This window comes from Physeter macrocephalus, chromosome 3 (assembly GCF_002837175.3).
Source record: "Physeter macrocephalus isolate SW-GA chromosome 3, ASM283717v5, whole genome shotgun sequence".
In the NCBI taxonomy this organism is placed as follows: Eukaryota; Metazoa; Chordata; class Mammalia; order Artiodactyla; family Physeteridae; genus Physeter; species Physeter macrocephalus.
In genome coordinates, this window is record NC_041216.1 from 5,542,481 (window position 1) to 5,556,281 (window position 13,801).

Consider the following 13,801-nt stretch of genomic DNA (forward strand, 5'->3'; position numbering starts at 1 on the left):
GCCCCAGTCCGGGAAGATCCCACATGCCGCGGAGCGGCTAGGCCCGTGAGCCATGGCTGCTGAGCCGGCGCGTCCGGAGCCTGCGTGTCCGGAGCCTGCGCTCCGCAACGGGAGAGGCCACAACAGTGAGAGGCCCGCATACCGAAAAAAAAAAAAAAAAAAAAAAGTCTGATTTCCTCAGGAATTTTCTTAACTTCCAAGTGTAAAACTGACTGCCCTAAATCTCAGAATTGTTGCCCCTATTTGGTGACCCTTTTTAGCTATTGATATGATAGGTAATTTTAAAAATAATAAACTGAACTCACCGGGGACCCATTTGCAGGGACAAAGAACCTTCTGTAGAGAGCAAATCCCAGGTCCGACACAACTAGAAGGGAAAACAGCCCAGTGAAGCCCCACGATCTCCAAAATAGTGCGCCAGTTATTTTTGGTTCCCCTCTAGCAATGGTAGCAAAGTTTACTGAGACTTACTCTGTGCTAGGTACTGTTGCAAGAGTTTTACATGTACTAACCTGCATCATTAATCCTCACAACAACCCCATGAAATAGGTACTATCATTATCCCATGTTACAGATATGTTGATCCAACAAGTATTTATTGATTATCTCCCATGTGCCAGGCACTATTCTAGACGGTGGAGATACTGCCGTGAACAGATCAGACTGCCTCATGGAACTGAAAGTCTAGTTGGGGAAGGCAAATGAATAAGTAAAACATACAGTACTGTCAAATGGTGCTTAGTGCTATGGAGAGCACACAAAGAGAAGGAGAATTGGGAATGCTGGGAGTAGGGTGTGATTTTTAACTGGAGAGTCAGGAAGGCTCTCAAGGAGAATATGGCATTTGATAGAGATAAGGGAGCAAGCTATGCCGACCTTTGAAGTAAGAGTCCTCTAGGCAGAAGGCAGTGCAAAGTCCCTAAGGCAGGACCATCCGCCTGGTGTGTTTGAGGAATACCAAAGCAGTTGATCTGGTCGCATAGGTGGTTTTCAAAGGATGGTTCCCTGCCCCACTGGGATCCCAGCATCACTGGGAACTTACTAGAAATGAAAATTCTCAGGCCCACCCCAGACTTACTGAACCAGAAACTCTAAAGGTAGGGCTCAGCAGTCTGTGTTTTAACAAGACCTTCAGGTGATTCTGGACTAAAGTTAGGGATAAAGTAGTAGATGCAGATGCAGATCATGTAGGGCCCTTATGGACCATTGTAAGGACTTTGACTTTTACGCTTTGAAGCTTTTGAGCACAGGAGTGATGTGTCTGACTTCTGTTTTTGTTTTTGTTTTAACATCTTTATTGGAGTATAATTGCTTTACAATGGTGTGTTAGTTTCTGCTTTACAACAAAGTGAATCAGTTTTACATATACATATGTTCCCATATCTCTTCCCTCTTGCGTCTCCCTCCCTCCCACCCCTCTAGGTGGTCACAAAGCACCGAACTGATCTCCCTGTGCCATGCGGCTGCTTCCCACTAGCTGGCTGCTGTACAGGAAACATACTCTAAGGAAGCAAAGACAGAAGCAAGCAGACAAGCTAATTACTACTACTGCAGCAACCCAAGTGAGGAATGACGGTGGCGTTTTATACATAAAGAAACCAAAACACAGAGTTTAGTACTTGCCCAAGGCTGCCCATCTCAGAGGCAGTAGTGGGATTTGAACCTTAAGCAGCCTTACTGGGAAGCTTCACTCTCACCCACCACACTAATCGCCTCTGATTACCATCAGGAGTACAGAAGATGGGCCAAAAAAGGAAATGAGTCCACATTTTCTAATGGAACAGTGAGAGCCAGAACTTAGACATTCCTCAAATAAGTCAGACCTGTGATGCTAAAAAAGCTTCCAGGTTTCTTGGCTTAGAAGAACTCTGCCCTACATGTGCACTTGGAAACATCTCCTGCAGCTGTCACATTCCACACCCATCCCCCAATTCCCTGTGCTCTACTTAGTGAATGTCCTAGGAGACAGAAAGACCTAGTCCTTGCCTTTGGGAAAACAGCATCAGGACCATGTGTTCTGGCTAGTTTCCCTTTCAATACAGTATTGACACTGAAGTCACTGGATAGAAGTTGAGGTCGAGGAGAAGTACTCAATGTTAATTTAATTGTAAATGACTATCACACAAAATGCTGGATAAATGTGGCTATATTGTTTTTTCGATCATTTGCAATTCCTGATCCAGTGTAAATAACAGAGATAGGACTAGGAAAGTATAAGAAAACCACTGCTGGAAAACAGGGTTGACTTATTTGAAACAGTTACTTTGGTCTAGTCTTCCACAGTAGGAGACCTCCTTTCAAAAACTCTTTGCAACCCTTAGCATGTCAATTTCTCCATTCAATTTCTCTCTTGTTTTGGCCCCTTCTGACTTACACCTGCCTGGCCCTTTCTGCTTCCCAGGGAAGTTTACTTCTAAGCTGCTGCAGCCTCTAAACTGAGACCTGTCTTCCCACCTGAAAAGAAGCCCTCATTCCAATAAACCAAATCATTGTCTTCAATAAAATTTGACATTCATTTTAAGGGAGCTGCCTTTATGTGGATTTTTTTGAAGGATGAAAATGTGAGATTTCCTGAACTTTCTCCGGGGAAGCTCAGTTGCTTTGTTAGAAAACAGATCCAACAAATAATGCTTAATGAAGGAAGGTCCTAGGGCCAATTGTCCTTCACAATTAGGAATAATATTTACCATTAAAAAAAAAAAACTATACATTTTCCCAAGGAAACATGTTTAAAATTAAAATGTACTTGTATTTCATTAATCCGGAGTTTGTTCTAACTTCTCTCATTTTCAATAGTAGGTAAACCAGGCCAAAGAACTTTTAGAAATGGCCTGTGGGGAAGGTTGATGGTAATGTGTCCTACCTATGTTTGTAGGATATAATAAAAGCACATCATTCAGTGATTTTATTACTTACCTCAAGAATGACAGAATGTTTAAAGCAACTATACCCCAATTAAAAAAAGAAGAGAAAGAATGACAGAATGTTACATAAACTATATTTGGAGATAACCCTGTGCATGAGGAAAGGGCTTTTACTCCAACATTAAAGGGTATTAGAGTATTAAAACCTTTCCCTCATTTAGGGTTTGAGGCTTATTTTACAAAAGTCATTCATAATTACCTGAAAGAAACAGATTGACTGATGACCCAGGTAACTTGTGTAAGAATATTTTTCTGTCTAAGGACTTGTCCCTTGGTTCTGGTTGTGACTCAGACAGCTCTGCCTGCACAGCAACTCTCCTAACTAACTCCCAGACATCTGTCCTCCTTTCTGTGCTGACTAGTTTCCCTCACTTTTTTGATTTCTTATGGAGAAAAACAGTATATATGTTATGGTATAAACTAGAAACAAGTCACTTCTTTTCTCTCGGGATGAAATATTGTTTTTACAGTTAAACCGTTCATAAACAACTTAGTCTCTTTTTTGAATTCTTGATACCAATTTGCAGAATCATTTTTTCCTACTATGTGGACAGCCAAAAGCTTAGCCTGTATCAAGTGTCACTTCTGTCTTGGCCTTCAAGTCTGAGCCAACAATCTGGCCCCAGGGTCAGCCTTCTCCCCGCACCCTCCATGCAGATACGGCTTCAGCAGGAGCAGATCCAGAAATACAAGTTACCAGCCCTGCCTTCACTCTTGTTTGCTTCTACTCTGTATGGCCTGCCACCCGGCCAAAATCCTGACTTTCAGACCCGCCTAAAATTCCACCTCTTCTCCAGATTGAACATACTTCCTAAATTCTTTCAGCATGTAATTCTAGACTGTCATTCTTGGAGATTTCCAAAGCCACATCAGTCATGCTCCTAGTTCCCTGACCCCTCTCTTCCTTCACCTCTGCTCTCATCTTCAATCCTCAGCCACCACTCCATGCTTATATCCTAGATCAGTTTGTTTTTTTTATCTGAAATTGAGGAAGAAAATGGATTATACGAATGGTTTTCAAGCTTTCCCTTTCTGACAAAATCATACACAGAATCTAATGTGTGAACAAGAAAAATCCAGTATATAAAACATAAATGACAGCAGAAAGTAACACAACCTTTTAAATCAACTATACTCCAATAAAAAAATTTTTTTAATAAAAAATTTTCAAAATCCAGGGGCTTCCCTGGCGCCACAGTGGTTAAGAATCTGCCTGCCAATGCAGGGGACACAGGTTCGAGCCCTGGTCTGGGAAGATCCCACGTGCCACAGAGCAACTAAGCCTATGCACCACAACTACTGAAGCCCACGCGCCTAGAGCCCGTGCTCCACAACAAGAGAAGCCACCGCAGTGAGAAGCCCACACACTGCAACAAAGAGTAGCTCCCACTCGCCACAACTAGAGAAAAGCCTGCATGCAGCAACGAAGACCCAACGCAGCCAAAGATAAATAAATAAATATTTTTAAATATATATATATATATTTTAAAATCCATAAATGATGGTATTGTGGTTGAAGTGGACGGAGTGCCTCGAGCCCGACTCTCTTGACTCCCCGCACTCCAGAAAGAAACAGAGGCACCTCTAAGAACCACCCACCAGGGTCTGTGAAAACTCCATTCACACCTTTCTGCTTAGGGCTATGAAGCCGAACCATTCTTTCTGACTCTAGGCTGATGGTCATCCTACCTGTTAGTGTTTGGGAAATGTGAGAAGGGCTTCTGAAGGTTGAACCCATAAAACTGAAGGTGTGAAGTGTTCACAAAACACACTTACTTATAAGGACGATGATGAGTAGTCTGATAATTCCAAAGGCAGGAATCATTTCTCGAAAATTCTTGCAAAGAGATAAATAATAATATAAGCTATCTATTGGCAAATGAAACTTCAACTGTCCTCCCCCTTCATCTGCTTTATCATTTAAAATAAAGTGTGATTGTCAAATATTTGCAAAACAAAGCATCAGTGTAACAGCCCAGTTTTCAAATGTATTTGGGAAGCACAATGCTAGTGCATTTTGGAGTGAAAATGAAACATGATATTAAATTCCTTGATATAAAGTAGACACAATTTTATTAGCAGGAATTAATCTAAATATAAGTAATAAAAAATCAACACTTCATGTCATAGATAGATAGTTAATGCATGTTGTCAAACTAAATCTGATGAAATATTTCCAAGTTTTTTGGTTAATATTCATTTGATACATCTTTACCCTCTTTCTAAGTAGGAGTTAGCAAAGACAACTAAAATTTGAGTATTACCTTTATTTTTTTAGATAATTTCAAAAAATTTTAAATGTCGGTCCAAAAACAACCCAATTGGATTTTAGCTTTGAAAAATCTCACACCAGCTTGCAGTTCCCTCGTGTGTTACTAGAGGACAGAGCAGACTCAGAAAGATACTCCTACTTCAGCCCGAGTTACCTCTCCCTTCCCTTTCAAGTTAACTCTCTTCCCAGAGAGTAGAGATGCTGAAATAGCTGTGTTTATTCTAAATCAATTATTTTCAAATTGTTGTGACCATGACCTACAGTAAGAAATAATTTACATAACACATAAATCAAATAGTACTTATCCTTATTACACGTGATGTGTACTGAAATTTTTGTTTGTAAAGGGATTTTCACAATCCCTTCAGCTCCGTTCACAACCACTAATGGGTTGCAATCCAAAGTTTGAAAAACATTTTTCTAAATGACTTCTATTTTTTGAACAGTTTTTTAATTGATTCATATTTCTTCCTCCTAGAGTATCTTTAAAGCACACCTATGTGGTTAAAGGGTTAATTTAGTCAGGATTTTGGCCTGTTTTAAAAAGTGGTTGGCATCTCACATACTATATCATGGGCGTGTAAAATGGTATGCAACTTTGGAGGCATTTATCAATGAAAATGTAAAGCCTGCACCCAGTAAATCCACTTCTAGGAATTTACCTGCAAAAAGAATCACACAGGGGCTTCCCTGGTGGCGCAGTGGTTGCGCGTCCGCCTGCCCATGCAGGGGAACCGGGTTCGCGCCCCGGTCTGGGAGGATCCCACATGCCGCGGAGCGGCTGGGCCCGTGAGCCATGGCCGCTGAGCCTGCGCGTCCGGAGCCTGTGCTCCGCAACGGGAGAGGCCACAACAGACGGAGGCCCGCGTACCACAAAAAAAAAAAAAAAAAAAAAAAAAAGAATCACACAAATGCAAAAAGATAGGTGTGAAAGAACATTCCTTACAGCATTATTTTGAAATGTGAAAAGCTGTAATCACCCGAGATTTCTTTTCAATTAAGGATTAAATGTCAGGATACAGCTATATAGAGCGTGATGTGGAGCGCCTGAAAAGACTGAGCTGGATTTCTGTGTACTGCCATGAATAGATAGGATACTTTATGTTAAGATGCAGAACAATATAAGGGTAGTTCCATTTTTGTAGCATTACTATTGGTAGAATTTTGAATACACATAGAAAATGTCTGAAAGGGTGTATATCAAACTGTTAACAGATACTAAATTGGAAACTTTGACTTCCTATTTTTCAATTTTGAATTTTATTTAATATTCATTATTTTTGAAATCAGGAGAAAAAATAAAGATAAAATATGAAAGGAAAACTCTTGTGGCCAAATGGAAGATGTATTCTTAGTAAACATTGATAAATGAAGATCCCCTGAACCAAATACCAGTAATTGTTTTTTTTTTTTTAATTTAAGGTCCATAGATTCCACTCCCAAAGTTCTTACCACTAGAACATTCATGAAATAGCCTCCCATCAGAGCATAGACTCCTCCTGAAGCACCCACAAGAGATTTGAGTGGGTCAAAGATGGAGCTGGCAAGAGATCCTAAAGAAATAAAACACAAAGAATCAGATATGACTATAAAAATCATGAAGGATAAATCTTTCTAATCTAAGGTAAAAGTTGGGGAAGCTTGGACAATTATATTAACAAACAACAAATTCACTTTGTCCCTTCCATACTAGAAAAGTATAGCTATGTGGGCTAACTCTCTCAATTTTTATGAAACATTAAATGTTCAATATGAAGACAGTATAACGGTGATAAAAACACAGGCTCTGGAGCCAGAATAACCAAATGTGACTTGAGCAAGTTTCTTAATGTCTCTGTGCCTTAGTTTCCCTGTCTACAAAATGGGGTATTAATAGAACTTACCTCAATGCATTGTCAGGAGAAGTAAATGAGTTTATATGTGCATCATGCTTAGAACACTCTGTGACATGTATTTTATACTTGTTAGCCATTGTTTCAAAATATCCTACATGTTCAGCCAAAACTATCAAAATACCTGAGACATTCCAACATTTTATTATCTAAAGGCTAGCTTTCTCATGGAGTCAAGATGTGGTCTCAGAATCCTTCTTAACATACTATTCAGTCACATTCACCAGGCAAGATGAAACCTATTGCTAACCCAATCTTATATTGCCTGAACCAAAACAAGACTTTAGAACCACCTTATGAAACTCTGAGGTGTTCTCTCTGTACTGCTTAGTTCTATTACTCATTCTCTTGCCTTCAAGGCCCTCCTTCATTCCTTAGGATACAATACAATACAATACCTACTTTATGCAAAAAAGACAGTGTCTGACCTTAGGAATCTTAAAAATGGATGAGAAAACGGTTATCATAAAATGCAGAATATAACAACTACTATGATTTTTTTAATGTAATAAATTTGCTATGGAAGCATTTAGGGAAGAACGACTTTCTCAGCAGAGATGTGGAAGCCCTGCTACTCTGAGAGGAGGGAGACAGCATTTTGATTAAACTCTGAAGACCCTTTAAGATTGGACAGGGAAAACAAGGGGGGAAAAGGTCAGGACTTGGGGATCTGGAATAGCAAAGACATAGAAACAAAGTTATATGGATGACTGAAGATCAGTGAAAAGTAGTCCATTAGGATTAAAGCAGTGGTTTTCAAATGTTAACCTACAAACTAGGGCTGGGGTGGTTGTGTCTTAATCATGAGAAATTTATTTTTAAAATACAGATGTCCACTTCTGGCCACAATGAAGTAACAAGGATAAAATTTTTCCTCCTGCTTGAAACAGCTGAAAGTAGTGGACAAAATACACGTAACAATGGTCTTCAAGATACTGGACATCAGATAACAAAGGACAGTGAATCCTGAGAAACAAGAAATAAATAAGATGAGTTGACTAATTGCCCAGCTTACTGCCTTGAGAGAGACTGTAGGCTGCAGTACATGAAGGGGGAACCTAGGCAGACCACAGTAAACTTTAAGTTGATGAGATAGAGTCTAGAGTCTAGGTCCATATAGATCCAGGCAGCTAGAGTTCAGACTGCTTCCAAGTAACTTAACTGAGTTACAGAACAAATCTAAGGAATGTTTATAGGAATATAATAATATCCACCATCCAAAGGTAAAATGCCTAGCATCCAGACAAAAATTGTCAGACATGCAAAGAAGCAGGAAAACATGACCCATAATGAAGAGAAAAAAATCAATTAAAACCTAACAAAACTGGGAATTCCCTAGCAGTCCAGTGGTTAGAACTCCAAGCTCTCACTGCTGAGGGCCTGGGTTCAATCCCTGGTTGGGGAACTAAGATCCCACAAGCCATGTGGCACAGCCAGAAAACAAAAAACAAAAAAACAGACAAAAAAACCTACCAAAACTAAAAAAAGAGTTACCATATATGATCCAGCAATCCCATTCTTAGGCAAATATCTGGAGAAAACTATAACTTGAAAACATACATGCACTGCAATGTTCACTGCAGCACTAGTTACAATAGCCAAGACATGGAAGCAACCTAAATGTCCATCAACAGATGAATGGATAAAGAAGATGAGGTAAAAAAAAAAAAGTGGTATACATACACAATGGAATAGTACTCAGCCATAATAAAAGAATGAAAACAATGCCATTTGCAGCAACATGGATGGACATAGAGATTATCATACTACGTGAAGTAAGCTAGACAGAAAGACAAATATGATATCACTTATATGTGGAATCTTTTTTTTTAACATCTTTATTGGAGTATAATTGCTTTACAGTGGTGTGTTAGTTTCTGCTTTATATGGAATCTTTAAAAAAATGATACAAATGAACTTATTTTCAATAGAGAAATAGATGCACAGGCATAGAAAACAAATTTATGGTTATCGAAAGGGAAGGGGGGGAGGGATAAATTAGGAGTTTGAGATTAACATATACACACTATTATATATAAAATAGATAACCAACAAGGACCTACTGTATGGCACAGGGAAATATACTCAATATCTAGTAGTAACCTATAACGGAAAAGAATCTGGAAAAAAAAAATATATATATATATGTATATATCTGAATCACTTTGCTGTACACCTGAAACTAACACAATATTGTAAATCAACTATACTTCAATTTAAAAAAAAAAAAAAAACCTACCAAAACTGACACAGGTGTAAGATTTAGCAAGTAAGGGCAATAAATAATTATTACAACTATATTCTATATGTTCAAAAGTTAAATAGCACTATATAAGAAATGAAACAGGCTCAAATCAAACTTCTAAAGATGAAAACTACAATGTCTAAAATGAAAACATAAACTTGTTCAGTTGATTAGCTGATTAGACATTGCCGAAGAAAAGATTAGTGAACATGAAGACATGGCAATAAAACTATCCAAAATAAAACACACAGAGAAGAATATTTTTAAAAATGCATACAGCATTAATGAGCTATAGGTCAATGTCAAGCAGTCTTCTGATATGTATAATAATAAATACATAATTGGAGTCCCCAGAAAAGAGGAATGAAAGCAGATACAGAAAAAAATACTTGAAGAAATTATGGCCAAAGTTCTTCCACAGTTTTATGAAAACTATAAACCCACAGATCCACGAACCTCAACAAATCCCAAACACAAGAGACGTGAAGAAAAGCACACCAAGGCCTAACAAAATCACATTCTCAAAACAGTTAAAAGTCTTAAAAGCATCCAGAACAAAAAGACATGCTTCATACTGAGAAACAAAGATAAGGATGACAACAGATTTCTCATTGGAAACAATGCAAATGAGAAAACAACACTAGAGCAACATTTTAAAGTACTGAAAGAAAAATACTGTCAAGCTAGAATTCCAAACCTAATAAAATATATTACAAAAATGAAGGCAAAATAAATATTTTTTTCAGACATACAGAGGCTGGAAGAATTGATGACTAACAGACCCATGCTAAAAGAAATGTTAAAGGAAATCCTCAGGAAGACAAAAAAAGATATCAGATGGAAATATGGAGCTACACAAAGGAATGAAGAGCATTAGAAATGGTAAGGGCGTGGGCAAATATACAAGATTTTGTTATTATTTAAATCTCTTTAGAAGTTCATTGTTTAACAGTTAAACTATTAGACTAACTACTAGGAATAATAAGTGAACTTATCGGGCTTCCCTGGTGGCGCAAGTGGTTGAGAGTCCGCCTGCCGATGCAGGGGACGCGGGTTCGTGCAGTGGTCCGGGAGGATCCCACATGCCGCGGAGCGGCTGGGCCCGTGAGCCATGGCCGCTGAGCCTGCGCGTCTGGAGCCTGTGCTCCGCAACGGGAGAGGCCACAACAGTGAGAGGCCCACGTACCGGAAAAAAAAAAAAAAAAAAAAAAAGTGAACTTATCAAGGTTGCAGGATACAAGATCAATATACAAAAAATCAACTGTATTTCTATGTAATAGCAATGAAAAATCAGAAGTAGAAATTTTAAAAATAGTACCATTTACAGTACATCAAAAATATGAAATACAGAAATAAATCTGACCCAAAAAATGTGCAAGACCTAAACACTGAAAAATAAAAAAGATGTTGAAGGGACTTATTAACTGTATTGAACAGTCTTTCCTTTGCTTTGGCCCTATGTATAGTTATGATGCCAGATTAGATTCCTAGCAGCTTCAATTTGTATTAAATGATACTTCGCTTTCTGTAATACTGTTATAAAATAAAGTTTGTTTATTCTCTTAAAAAAAAAGATGTTGAAAGGAATTTTGAAAGACCTAAATAAATAGAAATCTATACCTTGTTCATGGGTTGGAAGACTCCGATATTGTTAAAATGTCAATTCTCCCCAAGTTGATCTAAAGATTCATTGCAATCCAAATCAAAATCCCAGTAGACTTTTTTGTAGAAATTGACAAACTGATTCTAAAGTTCACATGGAAATGCAAAGGACCTAGAATAACCAAACCAACTTTGAAAAAGAGCAGAGTTGGAGCACTGACACATCCCAATTTCAAGACTTAATAGAAAACTACAATAATCAAGACAGTATGGTATTGGTGTAAAGATATACAAATATATGAGGGAAACACAACAGAAAGTCCAGAAATAAACCCACATATATATGGACAACTGATTTTGACAAGATGCAAAGGCAATTCAGTAAAGAAAGGATTGTCTTCTCAACCAATGATGCTGGAACAGTTAGACATTTACATTCAAAAAAGTGACACTTCAATCCATACCTTGCACCATGTATAAAAATGGATTGTATACCTAGATGTAAAGCCTAAGATTATAAAACTTCTAGAACAAAACACAGAGAAAATCTTTGTGACCTTGGGCTAGGCAAAATTTCTTAAATATGACACTAAAAGCATAATTCCTAAAATTTAAAAACTGATAAATTATACTTAATCAAAATTCAAAAATTTGACTCTTCAGAAGATACTGTTAAGAGAATGAAAAGACAAGCAGCAGACTAGAAGGCAATATTTGTAAGTCACATATGTGATAAAGAACTCGTAATAGGGACTTCCCTGGTGGCACAGTGGCTAAGAATCCACCTGACAATGCAGGGGACAAGGGTTCAATCCCTGGTCCGGGAAGATCCCACATGCCACAAAGCAACTAAGCCCGTGTGTCACAACTACTGAGCCTGTGCTCTAGAGCCCATGAGCCCATGTGCCACAACTACTGAAGCCCACATACTCTAGGGCCTGCGTGCCACAACTACTGAGCCCGCATGCTGCAACTACTGAAGACCAAGTGCCTAGAGCCCATGCTCTGCAAGAAGAGAAGCTACCACAATGAGAAGCCCGCGTACTGCAATGAAGAGTATCCGCTTGCTCACCGCAACTAGAGAAAGCCCACATGCAGCAATGAAGACCCAACGCAGCCAAAAAAAAAAAGAAAAGAAATTGTAATAAAAATATATAATATATAATAAGGAATGTAAAGGAATGCAATTCAATTTTTTTTTTGGTTGCGCTGGGTCTTAGTTGCGGCAGGCGGGCTCCTTAGTTGCAGCATGTGGGCTTCCTTAGTTGTGGCAGGCAAACCCTTAGTTGCAGCATGCATGTGGGACCTAGTTCTCTGACCAGGGATCGAACCCAGGCCCCCTGCATTGGGAGCGCAGAGTCTTAACCACTGCACCACCAGGAAGTCCCCGTAATTCAATTTTTAAATGGGCAAAAGATTTAAACAGATACTTTATGGAAGAAGATATATGGATAGCAACTGAGCACATTAAAAGGTGTTCACCATCATTCTCATTAGGAAATGCAAATTTAAACCCAATGAGATACCATTATATACCCAACAGATTGGCTAAAATTAAAAGACTGACCATACCAAGTGTTGATGAGTATATGGAGGAACTGGAACTTGTGGTGGAGATGTAAAATGGTACCACTTTGTTACCATGCGACCTAATAATTCCACTTATAGGTATATACACAAGAAATCCACACAAAAACTTGTACACAAATGTTTATAGCAGTATTATTCATAATAGCCAAAAAGTGAAAACAACTCAAATGTCCACCAATTGGTGAATGGATAAAGAAAATGTGGTATATCCATACAATGGAATGTGGTCCAGCAATAAAAAGGAATGAAGTACTTATACATGCTCCAACATGGATGAAGGATGAAAACATTATGCTAAGTGGAAAAAAAAGTCAAAAAAGATCACATTTTATGATTCCATTTATATGAAATGTGCAGAATGGGTAAGCCTAAAGAGACAGAAAGTAGATTAGTGGTTGTCTAAGGCTGGGGAAGGGATTTGGGGTGAGGAGTGGGGAGTGACTGCTAATGGGCACAGGGTTTCTTTGGGGCACAAAAATACTCTACATTTAGATTGTGATAAAGGGTGCATAACCCTGTAAATTAATTTAAAAACATTGAATTATACAGTTTAAATGGGTGAACTGTATGGTATATGAATTATATCGCAGTAAAGCTATTTTTAAAGTTTGGTAGTTTCTTAAAAGTTAAAGGTAACCCCATGATAGAATCCAGCCATTCTATTCCTAGGTATTTACCCAAGAGAACTGAAAACATTTGTCCACACGAAGACTGTACACCAGTGTTCATAGTAGCTTCATCTGTAATAGCCCCAAACTGGGAACAACCCAATTGTCCATCAACAGGAGAATGGATAAACAAATTGCCCAATTGTCCATCAACAGGAGAATGGATAAACAAATTGCTGTATATTCCCACCATGAAATACTACTCAGCAACAAAAAGGAATCAACTATTCATACGCACAGCAACATAGACAAACCTCAGAATAATTATGCTGAATAACAGAAGTGCCAAAAAAAAATACTCCATGATTCCATTTACATAAAATTCTAGAAAATACAACTGAACCTATGATAATCAGTGGTTGCCAGGGGAAGGTGAGGGAAGGACAGGGAGAGGCAGGAAGGTGAGATTCCAACGGGTTACCGGAAACTGGTGGGGGGGAGTAACATTCAGTACCTTGACTGTGGTGATAGTTTCTGGTTATATACACATATCAAAACATCAGCCGTTATTATATGTCAATTATACCTCACTAAACAGAAAAACAAAAGAACACAGATCCTAGAGCCATGTTCTCAGAGATTCTGATTCAGTAGATCTGGGTGGGATC

General features: G+C 38.5%; 1 protein-coding gene across 3 annotated transcripts in view; it reads right to left on the reverse strand.

Moving 5' to 3' along the window:
- RHBDL2 (rhomboid like 2) overlaps nucleotides 1–13,801 on the reverse strand; it is a 57,018-nt gene that overhangs the window by 1,701 nt on the left and 41,516 nt on the right. For all 3 annotated transcript variants that reach the window (XM_024125443.1, XM_055082872.1, XM_055082874.1), the window contains exons 5-7: nucleotides 6,649–6,749; nucleotides 4,701–4,761; nucleotides 306–367 (exon numbers count right to left, since the gene is read on the reverse strand). In XM_024125443.1, coding sequence (XP_023981211.1) covers nucleotides 306–367; nucleotides 4,701–4,761; nucleotides 6,649–6,749 — 224 coding nt within the window. The remainder of the gene's footprint in view (nucleotides 1–305; nucleotides 368–4,700; nucleotides 4,762–6,648; nucleotides 6,750–13,801) is intronic.